The 24,764-nt window shown below is 42.4% G+C and overlaps 1 protein-coding gene across 1 annotated transcript in view; it reads left to right on the top strand.

The window, feature by feature from the left end:
• Positions 1–24,764, top strand: part of LOC124593996 (galactoside alpha-(1,2)-fucosyltransferase 2-like) — a 131,545-nt gene that overhangs the window by 57,955 nt on the left and 48,826 nt on the right. The window contains exon 3 of the mRNA XM_047132347.1: positions 9,264–9,355. Within this exon, the coding sequence (XP_046988303.1) occupies positions 9,264–9,355 (92 nt within the window). The remainder of the gene's footprint in view (positions 1–9,263; positions 9,356–24,764) is intronic.

The following is a 24,764-nucleotide window of genomic DNA, read 5'->3' as shown; positions in this document are numbered from 1 at the left end:
TATTTTCTGATCCACATTCTTCGAAAAAGGAGCTCTTGGAATGGAAAGAACAATAAGAAGGGACTAATAACAGTAACTGCATATATAATTTTCTTTTCAAGTACTTGGTAATTTTTTTGTAGAATTAGTTTTTGTGGTGCACCACTTTAATTATATAGACATTAAGATGTGAATAAACATTTCCCTTATCTGCATTGTTGTCTTTAGTGTACTATTTTTTTTTTTTTTTGCTTTAGCTATGTAATGTTTAGATATAAGTTATTGCATTTGCTGCTGCTGTTTGCCAGGCATAGTGCTACTAAATTTCACTTTACATTACTCTGTTAAGCCAGTTTTACTACTGATTTATTTTTCTTGTTGCTGCACATTGGCTCATATTAGTTGTAATTTTGCATTTTATCTGTTAATTTAGATTTACTGCTGCTTGCTTTGCACTCTGCATTTTTTTGTCATTGCTATGTGTGTTAATTCTTTTGTGCTGCTACATTGCCTCGTCCCTTAGTTTAGCATCTGAGCTCAGTATATTTAAGTTAGCTTAAGATGGGGTAGGCTATATGTGAGAACGAGTTGTGATGAATTGGAATAAATGCATTGAGAAGCAATAAGAAAATGGTTTGGCCAAAAAAGAATTTTGAAAGAGGATGTGAACAGAATATAGAAAGCATGCTTGGATAGGATTTTTTTGGTGGAAACAAATGTTGAAATAAGAGAAAAGATCTACAGAACGAAGTTTTGGGTTGGACTGCAGTACCAAATGTCACACTGAAAACGAACCCTGTCTTTCCTTTTGTATTATTTCGCTTTGTGTACCCTTGTGTATTTGTTTTCTTCCTGTCTCCGTGTAGTTTCATAGAATTTTTTCTTCTTCTAATACTAGGCTACATTCACTATGATGAGGAATACTGTTATCCTCAAATATAATTGGCATTAATAATATGTTATTTACCTTGTAAATATGCTTAGACACTATTTATTCTGTTTTTTTTAATGATCATGTGTAAAGTTGATGTTTCGAAAGTTATTCTGATCTGTTATGTATGTACTCATGTCATAATTCCTGTAACACTGATGTATATGTTATTTCGATTCTTTTGTAAAGCCTGTACTACAAATGTTATCTGTATTGTTATGTTCTTTAATGATGTATTTTGTACCTTTGTAATTGTATTCTTATGTTGTAATTGTATAGACACCAGTTCTTCAAATTAAGTTACGTTTCACTGCACACGTTTCTGTTGGTCATAGTAATGGACAATATGTGAGAAGTAGGGACTCATAGTGTTTGCACATGTGTTAATAATTCAGCAAGGGACGGGATAACAGCATTGCTGGTTCTAAGGACAAAAAAAAAAAAAATTGTGAGTGCACAAGTGGTGGTTTATGGACTTGTTATATTGTCCGCAAGACTCTTTGATGGTGATTGTGCACCTGCACAGTCGCAACAGATGGTTGCTGGCTATCTCTACAAGGACTACAGTGGGTCTGCATCTTTGATGATCCACCAATACCATTATTTCTACAAGGACTGCAGTGGGTCTGCACTTCTGGTAGCCCACCAATACCATAATCTCTACCAGGACTACAGTGGGTCTGCTCTGTGATGACCTACCTACCAATACTCTTCAAAATTTCGACTGACTCTGCTGTGGGTTTGCTCTGTTGTGGACCAATACATGTCTGCATGTCAAGAGTCAGCACTGTCTTTCCGTTGGAAGGACAACACTACTTCTTCAAGGTTGCATGGAAATCCACTACTTGTGTGTGCATTTTCTTTTACTGCTCAGACTTTGAGAAAAAAAACCACTGCAATTTTACTGTGATGGATGATCAGGACTGTCGTTACGGACTGTGAGAAAATTTTAGCTTTTGACCAACATTGTATCAATAAGTGTGTGCATTTGATATCTTTGTTATTGTAATTATGAAAAATTTTATCAAATCATTATTGGCCACTGCCCAAAACAATTTGTAAAATTTTATGTGGGGAGCATGGGGGCTATGTAAGTAGGCTGTTTATGTTTTCTTATTGGCAACGTTACGTAGCGCTCTGTATGAAAATCACTGGCTGTGCTGTGTGCGGTCTGTGGCTAGTTTGCATTGTTGTCTGCTATTGTAGTGTTGGGCAGCTGGATGTGAACAGCGCGTAGCGTTGCGCAGTTGGAGGTGAGCCGCCAGCAGTGGTGGATGTGGGGAGAGAGATGGCGGAGTTTTGAAATTTGTAAGACTGGATGTCATGAACTGCTATATACAGTATATTATGACTATTAAGGTAAATACATTGTTTGTTCTCTATTAAAATCTTTCATTTGCTAACTATGCCTATCAGTAGTTAGTGCCTTCCGTAGTTTGAATCTTTTATTTAGCTGACAGTAGTGGCGCTCGCTGTATTGCAGTAGCTTGAGTAACGAAGATTTTTGTGAGGTAAGTGATTTGTGAAAGGTATAGGTTAATGTTAGTCACGGCCATTCTTTTGTAGGGATTTCTGAAAGTCAGATTGCGTTGCGCTAAAAAAATATTGTGTGTCAGTTTAAGCACAGTCGTGTATAATTTTTCAGAAGGGGACGTTTCAGTCTTTACAGTCACTGTCCAGTAGGCAAGGATACAATCGATGCAATTGCTCTACTAAATGTGCCACAAATCGCTGCAAATGCAGAAATAAGAACATATTGTATGATTTCAAGTGTCGTGAAAGCTTAACTTGTTGTAATAACTGAATACCGCTTGTATTAAAAAAGATATATAAAGTGAATAGATTATATATATTTCTTATAAGTGGGACTGATAAAATAAATAGACTGGGTACACCTTGAAACTATATATATTCATCTCCTTTTTTTTATCTTCCTATTCCGGCCGATCTGTCTACACCACTTCGCAAACTGGCCGGCCAGATTCCTAACTCACGAAAAGACAGGACACTGGCCAGTGAACTTTAAGCGAGATTGGCGACATCGCGACTTGGCCGACCAGTTCCTGCTTTGGCCGATTTCGCGCTTTCCCCGTAACATCCATACGACTAGCGTCTTTTCTGTCACATTTGTCTGACAGCACAGACACCATTCAAGCTGATGCAGCTGTTGTATACATTGTGGTTAAAAAGGGGAATGGGAAGGAAAGGAAAAGGATGGATGGGAAATGCAATGGCGAAAGCAGAAAATTTGTGCTGGACTGGGACTCGAACCCGGATTTACTATTTCTCATGAGCACGTCAGCCTTTCAGACACAGTCCTTGTCCGACCCAAAGTTCCAACTTATACACACTGCAATGCAACGTTCCTCGTCCATTAACCCCTACTCGCAATTTTTTGATTCCCGTAGAAGTTCTGACGATATTAGTGCATCTCCACTGAAATAAAAGTCATGGAGCTGTCATGCTGTCTTTGAAATGTACAAGGGTCATTCAGTAATTAAAGAGACAAATTGGTCTGGAGAAAAAAGCGTTTATTTTTACAAAACAACACTTTTTCTACTTTTCAACGCAATCCTCTTGAACATTTATGTACTTGTTCCTACGGGCTACAAGCTTTTCTTATTCCGGCTGCAAAGAACTCTTTATCTTGATGTTTGAACCAATTTCCCACAAACTATTTCACGTCTTCGTTGTCCTGGAACCTCTTCCCACATAATGCCTCCTTCAATGCACCAAACAAATGGAAATCACTAGGTACTAAATCATGACTGTAAAGGGGATGAGGCAGTACTTCCCAGCCCATTTTGTCGATGGTTTCAGGTGTTAGTTGAGCACTATGAGGACGTGCGTTGTCTTGCTGGAGAATCAAACCTCTCCTCTGAGATCCACCAAGTCTCTCTCTCATGGCTGGCTTCACCTTATTTTGAAGCAAATACATGTAGTATTGGCTGTTCCTTGTACGCTGCTCTTCGAGAAAATCACAAAAAACTGGACCTTCAGCATGCCAAAACACCGTAGACATGACTTTCCCTGCTGATGCTTGGGTTTGAATTTTTTCTTGACAGGTGAGTTGGTGTTTTTCCACTCCATGCTTTGTCTTCATGATTCTGGGTCTTAATAGCGAACCCAAGTTTCATCACAAGTTAAAATTTTGTTGAGGAAGTGCTCACTTCCTATTTCATAACGTTCCTTTAGCTCTGTGCACACTCTCAACCTTGTTTCCTTGTGTAGCCGCGTCAACTCCTTTGGGACCCACCTTGCACATGTTTTGCGGTACTTCAACTTGTTACAGATAATATTATGAATTGTACCAATACTAACTCGAACCTTATCAACTATCGTTTCCACAGTCACAAGGCGGTCGGCACGAATATTGTCATCAATTCGACTTTGAAGTGAGGGAGTTGAAACTGCAACTGGTCGGCCAGAACGGTGTTCGTCAGTCACTGCGACCATTTTTGAACTGCTCTACCCACTTGTAAAAACTTGCACGATTCATTCAACCATAACCGTAAACTTTTGATAGTCTACAGTTACTGGTTTCTCGCCTTCAGCAAGTAAAAAACGAGTAACAGAACGTTGTTCAACTAATGTGGAAGTTTCAAGCGGACTGCCATTATGAAATGTATTTTTGAGGTTTTAAGCAAAACAATATTGATACATCAGCTAATCATGGCTTATCACAGTGATGCCAACTTAAAGCCACAAAAGAACCAAACACGCTCTCCTAACAGTTTTTTTCCCAGACCAGTTTGTTTTTTTAATTATTGAATGACCGTCGTATATGTATACCAGCAGTGTCTGTTCTGTCGGACATGTCCGATATTTTTCTAGAGAGCTAAAAGCTACAAGATCTGTTTGAACCACAGCACCATCTGACAGGGAAATCTGTGCTGAAGGCTGAGAGAGAGAGAGAGAGACAGAGAGAGAGAGACAGAGAAAGAGACAGAGAGAGAGAGAGATACCATGATGTAGGTTAGCTGTCCTATTGGTCCATTGGGTCACCCATCATTTTATTGTGTCATTTTATTGTGCTCCCACCGGCTGAGAGAGAGTTACCGCCAATTTTATGTAACATGATCCGCACCACTCAATTGCCTAATGCTTATGGAGTGTTCCACTGATTGTCCTTGATTTCCTAGTGGTTCCCTGAGGAAGAGGGAGTGAGGCTGACCTTGACTATAAATTGCTCAAGTTGGTAACAAGACACCAGATGTAGTAAGATAGTTATTTGGGCCCACTCTCTCTCAGGTATCCTGCTGTACCAATAAATCATGTCCCCTTAAATCATGTTTTTTTCAATCATGTCCCTTTAAACTGCATCCCTTTCAATCGTGTTCCTTTAAATCCTTTTATCTTGAAATAACTGTCCCTTTAAGTCCAGAACCTGCAATGTTATCCTACTATTACAATACTGAATCAAATTTATGAAGAAGTATGAAGTATGAGCACACTTACCTGTATAAGGTCGTACCCCCTCTGGCCATATATATGCACTGATTCGGTTAGTAGGTGGTCACAAAGTTGTTATATCCTCTCCTGTGGCCAACAGGGTCACAACAGCTGTAACTGGTCGTTTATATCTTCGATTCTGATACTGGATTGGAACTGATGTGCAAAGTGGTCGCACATTTCTTACCGGGGGCAGATATGGGGATCTTGGTGGCTACGACAGTACCTGAACAGCACACAGCTATTTCATGAAGACATTTTCCATGTGTATACGAGTATTGCCCTGCTGAAAAATGACATAACAGTACTGTCGCATGAGATTTAATTCATGAGAACGCAAGATGTCTCTAACGTACCTTTGTGCCATCAGCGTTCCCTCAATCACTGCCAATCATCATCTGAAGTCATACCCGATGCCCCCCCTCCCTGCCCCCCCCCCTTCACACACACACCATGACGCCAGGAATAACACTACTGTGCCGTCTAAAACATTGGAATAATATGATCTTTTCCCAGGTGGACACCATACTCACTGGACATGATACTTACTGCCAAGGGTCATTGCTGAAGACAATAAACGCCATTCATCAGGTGTCTATGCTTCCAGGTCATGACACCACTTTAAACGCAATCGTTAGTGTCGTGATGTTAATGGCATCTTATGCACGTGTCAGTAATTCCTTAATCTAGCTGAAGCTAGTCTCTGATCAACGATGTGGTAACACAGATTGTTGCAGGGAGCCCATGATATGTTCTCAGATGGCAGGTGCAGATGTGAAGAGGTTCTGAGGCGTCTGACGCACAATACATGGTAGTCAGACTAGGTCCACTGATTCCTTGACGACAAATATGCCTGGCCTCATGTGCTAAAACTCCAGGATCAGGCCACCATCACATCTGAAAGCACCATAAATCTGAATGTTGCACGATTCGACCAGGCAACTAAATGGAGACCCACGCTGACGGCCCTTTCAAGCTCTGTCAGCTACTGATAACGCTTCACATGACCAGTTAACAGCTGATGCTGTGCATTCTCGTTATATAGGTGAAGTTTCATTGACATCCGTCCATACCTTCAGGATGCTTCACCTTTTTTGTGAGTGTAGTTCCGTAAAAACATGCCACTAACAAGGTGTTATTTATCGTTATTATGTCTGCCATCCACCGGTTTTTTATCTTGTGGTGTGAGGTGAACGTATTTTGACCATATGCATGTCTATTACGTAGGCAGCTTAAAGTACAATAACAATTACAATAATCATTATCTTCATGATTAGACATTTCGACCAGATGTGAACTTCAAACTACTTCCTCCAGTCTTCTCTTTGATCTGCCCATCCCATGGAGCTGTCTGTGTTTATATCTGTTGTGCCATTTTTACAAACATTCATTAAGCTATGTAGGCATTCACAACTAGTGATTACTTCAGTTAAAACTTACGGGGTGAAAGTCCATGGTTGATACATAAAGTTATTCCCTGATGTTTCATCCTCGACAATGGAAGTACAGTGGCAAGTGCATCAAAGTGTCGAGGGGTTTCACCATTCATAACAAGATGCCAAATGTATGGTTATCTCTGGCTGGCATCATCGTTCTTGATTAAAAGTAATCGATCGTCATTTTGGTGGTGTAAGATCAATATTTTATTCAGCACTACCCCCTCTTTCTTTTGTTAAAATTATTCTAGGTTAGATTCGATTACATTCAGTTGTCATTCCATAGAACCAAAAATCAGATGATTCTCGTGGGTGTGAAACATGTCGGAAAGGATATCATAACAAACATAGAACATCTGAATATAATACTCATTTCCCTGATTATTTGTGAGGAGATTGTCAAGATATGTGAATACATTACAGTAAACAGCAATTGCTAATATTTACAGAATGAATGCGCTGTCAGAATGAAACATAGATGTGCGCTTTTAATAAATTTATCATACACAAAATATCTAATCTTACTGTTGTGACGAAGTGATATCAAAATTGAAATCTATAAGACATTTTTAATTAAGTTGGTCTAATAGTCCCCTTTAAGATATTCATCTATATAGTAGGAATTGTCTACCAAAATGTCTTTCGAACTCTGTTTAAACTGTGATTTTTGTTAACAGTTGCTGGCAATTTATTGAAAATGTGTGTTCCTGAATTTTCGACCCTTTTTGGGACAAAGGTAAGTGTTTGTAAACCTCTATGGCATCTCTATAGATGCGTGCATGCATGATGCATTGTCTCTGCTAAGGCGCTTGTCTCACTGAATTTTGTTTCATGGTTTCCCATCTGGGAAAGCATTTTCCATTCATTACTTGAGCATTCTATACGATATACAGAGTTATGATGATATTCTAAAAAATTGTCTTTTAAGTATTATACAGGGTGTTACAAAAAGGTGCGGCCAAACTTTCAGGAAACATTCCTCACACACAAATAAAGAAAAGATGTTATATGGACATGTGTCCTTAAACGCTTAATTTCCATGTTAGAGCTCATGTTAGTTTCATCAGTATGTACTGTACTTCCTCGATTCACCGCCAGTTGGCCCAATTGAAGGAAGGTAATGTTGACTTCGGTGCTTGTGTTGACATGCGACTCATTGCTCTACAGTACTAGCATCAAGCACATCAGTTCGTAGCATCAACAGGTTAGTGTTCATCACGAACGTGGTTTTGCAATCAGTGCAATGTTTACTAGAACGGCGAGGACATCTACAATGGACGAGGCAATTCTTCGTGCAGTTGACGATAACCCTGATGTCATCGTCAGAGAAAATGCTGCTGTACAAGGTAACGTTGACCACGTCACTGTATGGAGAGTGCTACGGGAGAGCCAGTTGTTTACGATGGTGTACAGCGTGTGCAGGCACTATTAGCAGCTGATTGGCCTCCACGGGTACACTTCTGCGAATGGTTCATCCAACAATGTGTCAATCCTCATTTCAGTGCAAATGTTCTCTTTACGGATGAGGCTTCATTCCAACGTGATCAAATCGTAAATTTTCACAATCAACATGTGTGGGCTGACGAGAATCCGCACGCAATTGTGCAATCACGTCATCAACACAGATTTTCTGTGAACGTTTGGGCAGGCATTGTTGGTGATGTCTTGATTGCGCCCCATGTTCTTCAACCTACGCTCAATGGAGCACGTTATCATGATTTCATACGGGATACTCTACCTGTGCTCCTAGAACATGTGCCTTTACAAGTACGACACAACATGTAGTTCATGCACGATGGATCTCCTGCACATTTCAGTCGAAGTGTTCGTACGCTTCTCAACAACAGATTCGGTGACCGATGGATTGGTAGAGGCGGACCAATTCCATGGCCTCCACTCTCTCCTGACCTCAACCCTCCTGACTTTCGTTTATGGGGCATTTGAAAGCTCTTGTCTACGCAACCCCGGTACCAAAGGTAGAGACTATTCGTGCTCGTATTGTGGACGGCTGTGATACAATACGCCATTCTCCAGGGCTGCATCAGCTCATCAGGGATTCCATGCGACAGAGGGTGGCTGCATGTATCCGCGCTAACGGAGGACATTTTGAACATTTCCTGTAACAAAGTGTTTGAAGTCACGCTGGTACGTTCTGTTGCTGTGTGTTTCCATTCCATGATTAATGTGATTTGAAGAGAAGTAATAAAATGAGCTCTAACATGGAAAGTAAGCGTTTCCGGACACATGTTCACATAACATATTTTCTTTCTTTGTGTGTGAGGCATGTTTCCTGAAAGTTTGGCCGTACCTTTTTGTAACACCCTGTATACTGAGTGTTACCCTACTTACCACAGGCAGCGTCCACAGCGCGGCCAGGTGAGTCTGAATCCACTGGAAAAAAATTTCTAACTGTCTCGAGAAATCGCAGAGATACAATTACAATTGTAACTGCAATAATGTTTCAGGTGTTGCGCTACGCTACAAATGACTCCTTGCTGTATCCCGTGTCGCGGTATGTCCAGTGGGCGCTCAGGCACAGCCAACCAATTATTCTAAGGTGAGATGATACAAGAAAGTGAGTTGGCCTGAATATCAAAGCAGTCTGAAATCGCCATAGCAAACAGAGATTTCGCTTACTGCTTCTAAGCTGAGAGTTTTTAACTGTGATAAATTTTTATATATTTCAATTCGACTCTTCATTTCATTGGGATGTGTACCAGTCTTTTCACATTTTTGTATCTTTAATAATAAATAGTCTTCCTAGGAGGAACGGATGCACGAATCCTGCACAGCCGCTCATGGCTAGGTCCTAGTGGAGATGGTCTGGCATTGCCTTCCTCCGACCTGCTATAAAGAGTCGAGTGTGTTTCTGTGCCGTGTGGATGAGGGCCTGTACAGTGCAGTGCAACGCTGTTATAAAGAGTCGAGTGTGTTTCTGTGCCGTGTGGATGACTGTGGATGAGGGCTTGCTCAGTGAGTGTTGGTTTAGCCTGCTCCTCTCGGAAAGCACAAGGTGGGCCACCGAGCTTAACGTCCTAATCTGATGGATGGATCACCATGAACAGTGTCACATGCTCTCACTTTACAAGACACTGCGGAGACGTTTTGGATTTAATCCAGCCCATTGAAGTCAGAAACTTTACGACACTAACTCTCCTCCCCTTGTCAGCCAAATAATGTGAGTGAGATTTTCGTCCATCACCAGGATTTGAAGAAGATTATCTCAAGACTTGAGCGCCAGAGCACAGTAGTGCGTTAGCGACCTCGCCTTTGGAGGTGGGTTTTCGTACCTGTAGCGTTGGGTAATTTCCACTCTCCAGTGCCCCCTGGGATACATAACTGAAGTACATAGAACAATCAGAATATGTTATAGATACCTACCTTTTTTGTGGTAAGATCGTTTCCATCTCTGAAAAATTCCCCAATTTTTTTACTTGCCAACCGAAAACATCTCGTTCTTCAGTTGAACTAATATAATATTCTTGAGTTCATAGCTGGATCAGCTACGTTAACATTTTCCACTACCAACTCTGTCCTTAATTGAAATTAATCTGCGGCTTCAAAATGAATCAAATGAACATTGATTCAGTGCGTCAGTAAACTCAACAATGTAGACAGGAATATATCACGGCATTCTCACAACGAAATTTCAATAGCCAAAATATGTAAAGAAGAGTGAATGATGCAAAACTATAATTTCTGAAATTCTGTGATTTGTGAAAACCAATCCAAATAATACACACATGAACACAAACACTGTGATTTGAGGTAACTAAACAAAGTAGCGCGCGCGCGCGCGCGCGCACACACACACACACACACACACGCACACACACACACACACACAGACTGATCCCACAGGCATACAAAACTAAGACAATTATGATAGTCTATGCTTCCCACGAATTTTCAATCTTTTCTAGTTGTTAAATGCAAAAAGAAATTTACCTAAAACTCTTCCTCTTATCATCAGCTACTGAATGCACAGCACATGCAAGAGTATCTCTCCACCAGAAGCTTCCAGTGGTGCTGCTGGGAATGTGACTAGAAGTGGTACATTGGCATAACAGGTGCGCTGCTAATCTTGTATAAATTACTGTCTTTCAGTAGCAGTTTCATTCGCATCCTAGCGGTTCTACTGGGACGTGAGGGCTATGCGAGATGAGGAGACCACATGTAGCTACCAGCAGCAGCCACGAGTTCGGGTCTCCGTCGTGGTACCAGCTTCCTGCACTAAGTCCATCCGCCAGACTTAGTTGCACAGTGCAGCGGGCCATCCATGGCTTGCTGCATCAGCAAGCTGGACTCCTGCCCAGGGGCAGTGGGGTGTATGCCGACCACAGTAGCCATCTCCTGCCACTCCAGCGTGCGCTCCGCCGCGCCACATGCCATCGTCCTCTGGGAAGCAGTGCTGGCTGCCGTAGCAAGATACCCAGCCGTGCGCCACTGATGTGAGGTGTTTGTGGCACAACTTACACAGTAGGGTCGAGTGCCACACACTGAGCACATATGTCAGCAAAACTGGGTGCATGTGTGCATCTAGCTGGTTGGATACTGGTTGTCATCTCGGCTGTCACCCACCTCTCCCCTGCGGAGCGGGGTTGTTCTCACTACTCCTCACCGACGTAGCACAAAGGTACAAGTCAAATAAAGTGTTAATTTTGACACGGAGTCTCTCTGGGCTTCACCGGCCTGCTATCACGTCTCAACCCTCCACCGCCTGCCAACCTGTGCCGCCATGCCTAGAGTGGGTAATACAATCAACAAAATGTTTTCAACACTACTCGAGCAGCAACTACAAGTACTCAGGAGTCTACTAACTTCTGCAAACGCACAGACAGTGAAACATACATTATTTCCCTGCATTTTGGATGATAACATTGGCAGTCTGCATGCTATGGCCCCAGGAAAACTACTGCGTCGTTACTTCCCAGAACTCAGAAATACTATAATTAAAATCCTCTTCTGTGGGAGAGACCAAAGTGAAGGTCGAATTGAAATCTTCAGACAAGGCTAATTTCTTATTAAGAAAAAACGCAAACACTGTAATGTTCATGAGTTGTCTCTCAATCAGTACTGAAGCCACCCCTGTAAACCAGAATTCGTGTCAGCCTGGTGCTCACGGATTAGTAACTCCACAAGTACCAAGTCAACAACAAACTTCAGTTTTCGCTGAACCGATCGATAAAATAATAAACGTAACTGACATTGTCACACCGAATATACGATAAAACAATGTTATGTACAATACCAATATCTGGCAGATCGTCGTAGGCGTCTTTCATTCTCTTTCTCCGTAAGTTAGGAAGCCTATAAAAGTATTGCAGTGGAATGAAAGAAAAGGCTAACTCCAACAGCGAAAGCTTCCAAAAAGAATTATTCGTAAGTCAGCCTGCGTCCTGTTATACAAAAAGAGATTCAAGTATCAGCAGACTATTCACTTTAAAAATTATTTTGTCATAAGAGAGTACCGCCTTGATGGGAAAGGCAGGGTTGCTATAGCGCTAGAAAAGTGGCTGCCGGGTCAAACTTACCTACTCCTCCTAAGAAATAACGACATCGAGTTACTTGCTGTGGAAATACACAAACTGCCCTCAGAAACCGGCCTGCGTTAGCTGGCCGGACATCCCCGGTATCCGGCCCGCCAAATATTTGAGGTGGTACCTATACTGCCAACAATTGAGTTTCGAGGCCTATCGCGACCAATACATTGCGACATTGTCGGAGCTCTATCTTTACAAAGCAGAAGGTCATGGTTAAACTTGTGGCTATCCACAATAAACAGACAGACCATTCTCCGTGCGATAGTGAAAAAAAGAAGAACGGTTAACAGAGAAGTTTTGCGAAAACATTTTAAATAAAAAAATTCTTTGCATTTTATTCTGCTCACGATTCTGGTGCAAGTCTTTCAAATGGACGCCACTTCGGCGACTAGCCTTAGTAATCAATCATTATGGAAGATGCTTCTTAAGCGAGGTTTCACTTCTTTTGATTACATTGTAAAATACACATAGCAAGTACATCGTATAAAACATTTTTATTTAAAGCCAATTTAAAGAAAATACAGTACCTGGTGTACATAATGATATTGGATATTTTAGTTGTAACTGATGTATAAAAATAACTGTGATTAATTAATATCTTGGAAACTCACAGTGTTAGAGTATTCACGTAAAGAAATTTAACATCCTAGTAATAATCAGTGACTTTATGTAGCTGTAACTTTCCTTTCATAATTACCTCCAGTTGTGGATCAAGTTTACTGGTAGACAATCATCAGCGACTTCAAATGCTCATCACATAATTTTGATCTGTAAATGGTTTTTGCATGTTTCATTTTGGAGAAAGTTTTTTTCACACAAATAAGCAGGGTCAAAAGCGGAAAAAAAGCCACGGGAAAATTTATGTAAATTTGGAAACTGTGTGGATGGAAGACACTTATAAAATTCCAGTGATGTTGACTTTCAATGTTTTTCTTTAAAAAAGTCACTACATTGCAAATTAATAATTTGAAACTGAAGTTCTGCGGGTAACGCTTCTATATCGACGTCAAAGGGATTTTGAAATATCTTGATATCGTTTGAATTTGCATCGATATCTGAAAAACGTGATTCAAAATTAATTTTTAAAGCACCCAAAGCTTCAATTGCGAAAGTTACAGGAAACGGAATCTCAGTTTGCTGACTGAATGTTTGGCATCTATTAAAATGCGTGAAGCATACTTTGTTCAACTAATATTGAAACAAAGCAATCGTTTCTCGAAAGGACTTAACATGCTTGTATAAATCAGGCAGAAGCTGGTTTTCACCTTGCAATTTTAAATTAAGGTCATTCATATGTTAGTCAAGTCTGTGTAAAATGTTAGCTTCCATAACCACTCACCGTTCCGTAACCCAGCCAGAGGGCAATTCCTTGCGTTCGAAAAAATTTCAATTACTGTTCGGAGTTCGGAGTTCAAATAAACGGGCCAGAACTTAGCGCAGTTAAACCAGCGCACTGCAGTATAATATGGCAAGAAGCTTTCCTCAATATCTTCAAGAAACTCGCGGAACTGGCGATGACTGAGTGCATGGGATCTGATATAATTAACAACTGAAATAACTGGCTTTAAAACTTCTGACATATCTAAATGTTTTCCACATAAAGACTGTTGGTGAATAATACAATGCACTACTAATGGTTTTGAGCCACCGTCATTTTCTACGGCCTTAGAAAGGAGAGCAACAACACCTTTATTTTTCCCACACATTTTTCGCCACCATCAGTTATAATAAATTTTAATTTCTTCCACTGAAGATTGTTTTTCTGAACTGTCCTTTCAACTCCTTTAAAAATATCCTCGCCAGTGGTCGTCCCGTTAATTCTGTGAACATCAAGGAGCTCTTCATACACTTCATAATTTTTGTCAATCCTCGAATAGAAAGTAGTACTTGAGCGGTATCTGATACATCTGTTGACTCATCCACGGCCAAAGAGAACCAGTCTAAGTCTTGATTTTTGTCACGCAGTTGTGCTGATATATGTTGTGCAATGTCATCTATTCTTCGAGCCACAGTGTTTGCCGACAAACGTTTTCTGGACACATTTCTTCTGCTGTTGCAATAATGCAGTTCTGAATTAATTCACCGTCAGTAAATGGCTTACACTGTTTCGTTACTAAATGAGCCACACGAAAACTAGCACAAGTTGCTGCATGTTCTTCAGCATTTACTTTCTTAAACAGCGACTGCTGGGTTTTTAGCTGGCGTTTCAGAGACTCATATACACTCCTGGAAATGGAAAAAAGAACACATTGACACCGGTGTGTCAGACCCACCATACTTGCTCCGGACACTGCAAGAGGGCTGTACAAGCAATGATCACACGCACGCCACAGCGGACACACCAGGAACCGCGGTGTTGGCCGTCGAATGGCGCTAGCTGCGCAGCATTTGTGCACCGCCGCCGTCAGTGTCAGCCAGTTTGCCGTGGCATACGGAGCTCCATCGCAGTCTTTAACACCGGTAGCATGCCGCGACAGCGTGGACGTGAACCATATGTGCAGTTGACGGACTTTGAGCGAGGGCGTATAGTGGGCATGCGGGAGGCCGGGTGGACGTACCACCGAATTGCTCAACACGTGGGGCGTGAGGTCTCCACAGTACATCGATGTTGTCGCCAGTGGTCGGCGGAAGGTGCACGTGCCCGTCGACCTGGGACCGGACCGCAGCGACGCACGGATGCACGCCAAGACCGTAGGATCCTACGCAGTGCCGTAGGGGACCGCACCGCCACTTCCCAGCAAATTAGGGACACTGTTGCTCTTGGGGTATCGGCGAGGACCATTCGCAACCGTCTCCATGAAGCTGGGCTACGGTCCCGCACACCGTTAGGCCGTCTTCCGCTCACGCCCCAACATCGTGCAGCCCGCCTCCAGTGGTGTCGTGACAGGCGTGAATGGAGGGACGAATGGAGACGTGTCGTCTTCAGCGATGAGAGTCGCTTCTGCCTTGGTGCCAATGATGGTCGTATGCGTGTTTGGCGCCGTGCAGGTGAGCGCCACAATCAGGACTGCATACAACTGAGGCACACAGGGCCAACACCCGGCATCATGGTGTGGGGAGCGATCTCCTACACTGGCCGTACTCCACTAGTGATCGTCGAGGGGACATTGAATAGTGCATGGTACATCCAAACCGTCATCGAACCCATCGTTCTACCATTCCTAGACCGGCAAGGGAACTTGCTGTTCCAACAGGACAATGCACGTCCGCATGTAACCCGTGCCACCCAACGTGCTCTAGAAGGTGTAAGTCAACTACCCTGGCCAGCAAGATCTCCGGATCTGTCCCCCATTGAGCATGTTTGGGACTGGATGAAGCGTCGTCTCACGCGGTCTGCACGTCCAGCATGAACGCTGGTCCAACTGAGGCGCCAGGTGGAAATGGCATGGCAAGCCGTTCCACAGGACTACATCCAGCATCTCTACGATCGTCTCCGTGGGAGAATAGCAGCCTGCATTGCTGCGAAAGGTGGATATACACTGTACTAGTGCCGACATTGTGCATGCTCTGTTGCCTGTGTCTATGTGCCTGTGGTTCTGTCAGTGTGATCATGTGATGTATCTGACCCTAGGAATGTGTCAATAAAGTTTCCCCTTCCTGGGACAATGAATTCACGGTGTTCTTATTTCAATTTCCAGGAGTGTATTTCTAATCGTTCACATCCTGTAAACTTGGAGTAATTCTGAGAGTGCTTGGTCTCATAATGACGTTTGATATTGTATTCTTTGAAGACTGATATTTCTTCATTGCAAATAATACACATTGGTTTGTTGCTTGACTCCACCACGAAATATTGACATCCCCAATGCTCTGCAGATATTCTACATTCACTGTCAACCTTTCGTTTCTTTTCCGTATTTGTACAGAACTTCACAAAAGATTGTAACCTGAAAATAAAATTGTGCTATTTAATACTAATAAAACCAGGGAGTAGTCTGCCTAAACAAAATGCAATGAATTTATTTTTAAGGTACTTTAATTACTAAATTAAATACTTACAATTACACTGTAGTTCCACTAAAAATACAGTGAAACAATACTCAAGTCGTGCTATACGTATTTCGACTTTCAGATTTTCCTTGTCTCTTCGAATTCAAACTTTGAATTGTCCCACACTTCGTCGTCTCACCTATTAGTACAGCGCATAAAACACTAAAAAAACTCGTAAGACACTCGCAACATAGACACAATCACGCAACACAACTATCAAATATATGCTCTGGCTCTGCTACTCGCTACAAGACTACATAACTAAACTTATTGTTGCGCCGCTTGAAATGACAATGTGTTGACATACTCTACCTCTGTTACGTCTTACAGTAATAGTGTTGCTAACAATGATTTTGGGATTTCGTTAACTTTGCAGGACGCTTTCATGAAGAATGTGCAGTGACACACTTTTTGAAAGTGAAATTCGCCAGAATAAAATACGCAGAATTTCGGTCAGGTACGTCCACCAATCAAAATTATGTAATTAAATAAAAATCGTAGTTCGTTTCAGTGCTAGCTATTCCCACAACTTTAGATATTTGCGATTTCATCTTTCCTTTAGCCTTACATTACGGTGATCATGGAGTGCTAGGGTGCTTTAATCCCACTAGGTAGATCTTGGCCCTTATGACATCGTGAAGGACTCAATATGGCCCGCGGACTAAAAAGTTTGCTATATAAGACAAGCGTCTGGCGCAATTGTTAGACCGGTTACTGTTGCTACAACGGCACGTTATCAAGATTTAATTGAGTTTGAACGTGACGTTATAGTCGGCGCACGAGCGAAGTAGCGATGAAGTGGGGATTTTCCCGTACGACCATTTCAGAAGTGTAACGTGAATATTAAGAATCCGACATCACTGCGGCCAGAAAAAGATCCTGCAAGAACGGGGCCAACGACAGCTGAAGAGAATCGTTCAACGTGATAGAAGTGCAACCCTTCCGCAAATTGCTGCAGATTTCAATGCTGGGCCATCAACAATTGTCAGAGTGCGAACCATTAAACGAAACATCATCGATATGGGCTTTCGGAGCCGAAGGCCCGCTCGTGTACCCTTCATGATTGCACGACACAAAGCTTTGCGCCTACTTTGGGCCTGACAAAACCGACATGAATGACTAGAAACAAGTGGCCTGGTCGCTTCAAAGTATATCGAGCGGATGGACGTGTATGGGTATGGAGACAACCTCATGAATCTATGGATCCTGGATGTCAGCAGGGGACTGTTCAAGCTGGTGAAGGCGCTGTAGTGGTGTGGGGCATGTGCAGTTGGAGTGATATGGGGCACCTGATATGTTTAGATACGAATCTGACAGGTGACACGTACGTAAGCATCCTGTTTGATCACCTGCATCTATTCATGTCCATTGCGCATTCCGACGGACCAGGGCAATTCCAGCAGGACAATGCGACGCTCCATACATCCAGAATGGCTGCAGAGTACTCCAGGAAAACTCTTCTGAGTTTAAACATTTCCGATCGCCACCAAACTCCCGAGACATTATTGAGCATATCTGGGATGCCTTGCAACGTGCTGTTCAGATGAGATCTCCACCCCCTTGTACTCTTACGGATTTATGAACAGCCCTGCAGAATTCATGGTGTCAATTCCCTCCAGCAGTACTTCAGACATTAGTCGAGTCCATGCTACGTCGTGTGGTGGCAGTTCTGCGAATTCGCGAAGGTCCTGCACGATATTACGCAGGTGTACCAGTTTCTTTGGCACTTCAGTATAATATGTGATTATCTGAATTCCCACCACCCAACATAATAGAAAGGAATGGTCCGTCCTTCATCAATGTTTTAGAGGAAAATAACCTCCCGGTAGTCATAGAAGGAGCCCTAATATGGTCTCTTACCCCTTCAGAATATGTTCAGCAATAGATGTTATGCTTCACACCCTTGCTTTACTTAACTTTGTAATTGGCACGTTAAAACAGAGTCAATGGGACCCTATCACCTCCAGACAGAAATCTACATTAATACACACGCTGACACTACACCAATATATTATGATAATAGTAAGTGGGAAATTGCGGAAGTTAGTTGGGGCAAAAATAAAGGCACAGTTCGATGGTAACCGGAAAACGCGCGGTATGAATTACACGAAAAAGTCGCTATCACACCATATCAACAATGCGAAAGTTGCAGCGGGTCATTCGGAAGAAAAAACAAGTTACTATTAAGAAGCAACATTCCACTCCTTGGTGGATCCTTCAGTGCTCTATAGAAATTGCAAGACGCAAGCTATCATTGAAAACTTGTCGTCAGAATTCTAACTTGCAAAACTTTTTGAACGTGCGAATTATTCACTTTTAAGCACATAATACTAGAACTTTCAATGCGCTCATACTAAGAGAGTCATACAGAAAGTAGTGAGCGACAATTTTTAAGTTTCTTAATATTAATTTTTTGGAGAAATCAAGTACATCATCGTAATCTATAGACTTTTCTCTCATTTTTCAACATAGCCTCCATTTCTTTACACGCATTTTCCCCATCGTTTTGCAAGTTTGAAAATACCCTTACGATAGAACCCGTTGCAGCTGCACGAAGATGCTGACACACTGCTTTCTGAGTGTCGTCCACTGTCTCATAGTGCTGGCCTCGCATCTGTTTCTTTACTGCTTTTATCACATGTCACACAATGCTTGTCAGAAACTCATCACTTCCATTTTGAAATCTCTAAAGAAGGTTTTGGTTGATGTTTATTCTCTGAAGACTGTGGTCTTCTGTCATTAAACGTGAGACCAAAAGGGCACAAAATTTTCGACAATCTAAGCTTTGAATCATTTTTGCGCTGCACTGTGTCTTATAGCAAGCTTACTAGCGATTTTATTCACTATGCACTGTGACACGCCTGTCGTTCCTAATGAACTCACCAGCTCTTTCCTTCTTTCGTTCCATGGAACTATCTCACTGTTGACCACTACGAGGCTCATTTTGGACACTCCTATTCCCATCCCTGAAATGCTTCACTCATATCTTAACATTGCTAGCACCCATGCAGACATCTCCATAGGCATGTTTAAGTCTGAGGTCAATTTCAGCAGTTGATTTTCTCGTTTTGATAAGGAATTCAATGATGTACGCTGTAGAAACGAAAAATCGATGTCCGCCATTTTGGAAGTATTTCCTGTGGTCACATGATAACGATAATGACGTCACAATATCGCTTCACGTAGTGAAAGGTCTGTAGATTACGATCCTGCACTCGTTTTTGTTACACTTGGGGAATCTGAATTTTAGCAGCTTATTGACCTACATTTTCTGCACACACATAATGCTTCTTTGAAAGCGTGCTGTAGATTCCATAAGTAAGTTAGCCTTTCGTTTCGCGCCTGACCACTCAGGACGCACTCATGATTCGTCGGTTCAGTCCACCAATGATAAATGACAGTAAACAAAACCTATAACTAATTTTGGAATTTACTGAAGTCATAGTGAGAAATTTAGCATTGTGGCTAAGATCATCATCCTGGCTGGTACTCTCCTAAAACATTTAAACAGTAAATATAAATAACTACTGTTACGCGCTAAGTGCCGTTGCTGACGGGTGAATCACAGCTTCTTCTGGTACGCTTCAGCAGAACTCGACCTCATTCTCATGCCTTTGTGGTGGGATACTCTGCTGACCTTGCCTACTTGCTAACTCGCAGCAGCTCAAGCCTTTATGCACTCTGTGATATAGCAAAATGTGTGCTGAAATTCGGCATAAATGCCACAAACCGAGTGACATCTCCCCTTCCTACTACCACTGCGCATTTAGAGGAATGTAACAATACCTTCGCTTCTTCCACGGTCCCATTCCTAAACCATCTGTTTCCGGTTGAAGGTCACAGCCATCATGTCCTGCTACATCCTTTATCTAAAGAGAAACTAAATGAAAAAAATCATCGAGTGATAGCTGTGATGGTATTCATTTTAATCATTATTCTATGTTTGCTAATATGCCCATGGAGGTGAAAGATTTGCTATTGTTCACTCTTAATCAGTATTGGATGCAATAGAATCCCACTGAAATGTGAAACACGCATGCTATAATTCTGCTTCTCGAAAGAGAGAAAGATCCAAATTTGCCAGCTAACTATCAGTCAATCGCATTATTATGTGTAGCAAAAAACATTGGAGAGAATTGTAAAATGGAGAATGAGATGTGATGTGAAAACAATAATTTGAAACCTCACAGCCAATAAGGTTTCAGAAAAAGCAAAGGGACATTGGGAAATCTATTTGAACTTATAAAAAAAAAAAAAAAAAAAAAGGTCTCGCCGCTTTTCTGGACGTTAGTTCCGCCTATGGCAATGTTAGGATTCCGGTGCTCTAGCACACGCAAGCGCAACTCGGAATTCACTCAATCATGATTTATGGTATTAGTACCTAGGTCGTACAAAGAACAATCTATGTCGGATTCAAAGGCAATGTGCTTGGACCTGTTCTTGTCTCCTAGGGCTTGCCACACGATGCGATTTTAAGCTCTGTCTTGTATACTTTGTATATTCATGATTTGGAATGAACAATTACTCTCCCCACTGAAATAGTACAGAATGGAGGCAGGTATGCGTTTATTCAACTGCAGATTCGTATGCTCAGACCAATTACTCATTAACACGGAACACGTTGATGAGTGGCTGTCTACTAACACGCTAAGATTTCGGCAGAGAAATCGGTCAATTCCAGTTTTTACAAATCGATTGCTGCTCCCATTGACGGTCACGACACATGTGGAAAGTATACTTTCGAGATAAAACCTCACACTCGATTCATAGAAACGATATTTAATTCACAGATAAGGTGGAAGCCACACATTCGAACTACTATTACTGAGTGTGAAGAAGGTTTAAATGTAATTCACTCACTCACCTGTTTGTGGTGGCGAACACATCAGAGTACTTTACTCACCACGTGCCGATGGAGTATTCTACTTCGTCTGGTCTATGACTGTCTACTGTATCACAGTACCCCTAAGTTCTATCTCACCAAATTCGATTCTCTTTAATAGAGAGCCATCGTACCTGTCTTGGAGCCAAGAGTTCACCGCCACAAACGTCATTTTAGTTGGGAAGGTAAATGCCCTGGAGCATTAGAAGTCAGATAAATTTTACATTCAAGGCATGGTCTTTAAAAGTAGTGACTGCATTTATCAATTAAGAGCTGCCTCAAACAGAAAAAATAAGGTTTCGGCTATCTGCAGCAGCTTCGTCACTTGGTCTCCTATGATTTCTGTACAATGTTCTTCGCATTTGCTTTATTTGAATATGAACTTGGCACATTCAGCTGCTAGATTCCAGTCTATTATTATAATACGGTAGGGTGGAAAAGTGTTAATGTCAACTACATATGTAATCTTCTCGTTCAAGCTCACTAGCGTTTTTTCTCTGTATATATATCAAAGGGTGTAAAATTCCACAACAAGAGGGTACTGAATATGGTTTCTAAGATCCATCTCAGAAAAGCCTTAACACTGCCTGAAAGCGCTTCTATTTTTTCGGCGGACGCAGCGATGTTTCTGGAAGCACTCATATTTCTATTTTCATCTTCCTTCTTAAAGATATTACTCATGCCTGACTTCCAGAGTGTCCTAAGAAATATTCGGCACCGGCGGTGGAATATAACTACGAACCGATATATTGTATGTGGCACAGAAATATTTTCGCTGTAAACGGACTGGACAGACATTCCCACACTGGCATTCACCGCAATGAGGCGGTCGACGTATTAAGCTGCATCTACTGCCACTGCGCTTTATTTGAAATTACCATACACATGCTACATACGAGAGGTCAAGAGCTACGGTCAACGTCACTGGTAACAGATACGGAACCTGTCCCACCAACGGGCAGGTGTTTATTGTAAGATCTTACAATCATAAATTCCTACAAACTGTGATTACGACGACACATTTGGACCAATCACCGGTTTCCACCACCATTCTACTCCGCCTGTACCATGCCTCTTTTCCTCAACATTTACACAGAATCAACTTTTACCATTCTCGTGCATGAGAGTGTGGTTCTGAGTAGTGTGCTAATGTAAACCGCGTGTTGTTTTCGTGTAGCAAATTTGACCGTGAATGATCGGAAGTTTTGAAGACTATTTTGGGTATGGGTTGCCTCCTCCCTCATCCAGCTTCTTCTCCTTTGTTTCCTGAAAACATTAGCCTTTATAAAGTGACTTATTGTCGTTTGGAGTCTAGGAAAAATCTGTTGATTTTTATTGTTTGCATATTTTTATTTTTGTGTTTTGCTTACGATTAAGTTTTAGACATGGTGTGAATTGATAAATCAAAAATGTCTACTTTAGTTCGCATTCTATTTGCTAAAAGTAATTGTGTACAAAATTGCGAAAGCTTGAGCTTTTATATGTCTAGATACATACATCAAAAAACGTTTTACATCACCTCGGTTCCAGAGTTCCGGAACCTGCACAGAAAACTGGAATAGAGATCAACATAATATCATTTCCGCCCTTTTTATTCCTCATGAAAAGCACTCATTGCATGTTGCACCACCATACAACGAGACCTTGATAGGTGGTGGTCCAGATTGCTACATACACAGATGCATGCCTGTATTCGTCGTGGCGTACTATCCACAAGTTCATCGAGGCACTGTTGGTCCAGATTGTCCCACTCCTCAACGGCGATTCGGCGTAAATCCCTCAGAATGGTTGGTGGGTAACGTCGTCCATAAACAGCTTTTTCAATATATCCCAGGCATGTTCGATAGGGTTCTTGTCTGGAGAACATGCTGGCCTCTCTAGTCGAGCGATGTCGTTATCCTGAAGGAAGTAATTCACAAAATGTGCACGATGGGGGCGCGGATTAAAGTCCGTGAAGACGATTGCCTTGCCAGCAAGCTGCCGATATGGTTGCACTATCGGTCGGAGGATAGCATTCACGTATCGTACACCCATTATGGTGCCTTCCAAGACCACCAGCAGCGTAAGTCGGCCCCATTTAATGTTACGTCAAAACAGCAGGGAACCACCACTTTTCTGCACTCGCTGTGTGTCTAAGGCGTTCAGCCTGACCGGGTTGCCTCCAAACACGTCTATGACAATTGACTGGTTGAAGTAATATGCGACACTCATCGGTGAAGAGAACGTGATGCCAATCCTGAGCGGTCCATTCAATATGTTATTGGGCCCATCTGTACCGCGCTGCAAGCTGTCGTTGTTGCAAAGTTGGACCTCGCCATGGATGTCGGGAGTGAAGTTGCGCATCATGCAGCCTACTGGGCCTAGTTTGAGTCATAACACGATGTCCTGTGGCTGCACGAAAAGCATTAGTCAACACTGATGACCTCAGAAGTTAAGTCGCATAGTGCTCAGAGCCATTTGAACCATTATTCAATATGGTGGCGTTGCTGTGATGGTTCCTCCGAGTCATAATCCGTATGTAGCGGTCGTCTACTGCAGTAGTAGCCCTTGGGCAGCCTGAGCGAGGCATGCCATCGACAGTTCCTGTCTCTCTGTATCTTCTCCATGTACGAACAACATCACTTTGGTTCACTCCGAGACGCCTGGACGCTCCCCTTGCTGACAGCCCTTCCTGGCACAAGGTATCAATGCGGACACAATCGAACCACGATATTGACCGTCTAGGCATGGTTGAACTACAGACAACACGAGCCGTGTACTTCCTTCTTGGTAAATGGAAATGATCGTATGGCATTATTGGCCGGAAGGCCCCATCCGGGGGAGCTTGGCCGCCGTATTGGAAGTCCTTTTTAGTTGACTCCACATCGGCGACTTGCGAGTCAATGATGATGAAAATGATGATGAAGGACACACAACACCCAGTCCGCTGCTGGGAATCTAACCCGGGCCCCTTCGCGTGGTAGGCGGTAACGGTACCGCTGCGTTACGAAGGCGGACCCTCCTTCCTGGTGGAATGACTGGAACTGATCTGTTGCCGGACCCCCTCCGTGTAATAGGCACTGCTCATGCATGGTTGTTTACAGCTTTGGGCGGGTTTCAAAAATGGTTCAAATGGCTCTGAGCACTATGGGACTTAACATCGGAGGTCATCAGTCCCCTAGAACTTAGAACTACTTAAACCTAACTAACCTAAGGACATCACACACATCCATGCCCGAGGCAGGATTCGAACCTGTGACCGTAGCGGTCGCGCGGTTCCAGACTGTACCGCCTAGAACCACTCGGCCACTCCGGCCGGCCTTGGGCGGGTTTAGTGACATCTCTGAACAGTGAAAGTAACTGTGTCCGTGATACAATATCCACAGTGAAAGTCTATCTTCAGGAGTCCTGGGAACTGGGGCGATGAAAAACTTTTTTTTATGTCTGTATTTATTTATTTATTCGCTATTTTCTCTTAGCCTGTTAACTAGGCACAAGAATAGATGAAATGTTGCACATGAATTCTTCACTCATCCGCACACTACTAATGTAGCGCTCCTTCCCATTGTCCT

This window comes from Schistocerca americana, chromosome 2 (assembly GCF_021461395.2).
Source record: "Schistocerca americana isolate TAMUIC-IGC-003095 chromosome 2, iqSchAmer2.1, whole genome shotgun sequence".
NCBI lineage: Eukaryota > Metazoa > Arthropoda > Insecta > Orthoptera > Acrididae > Schistocerca > Schistocerca americana.
This window is presented reverse-complemented; position numbering and strand designations above follow the sequence as displayed.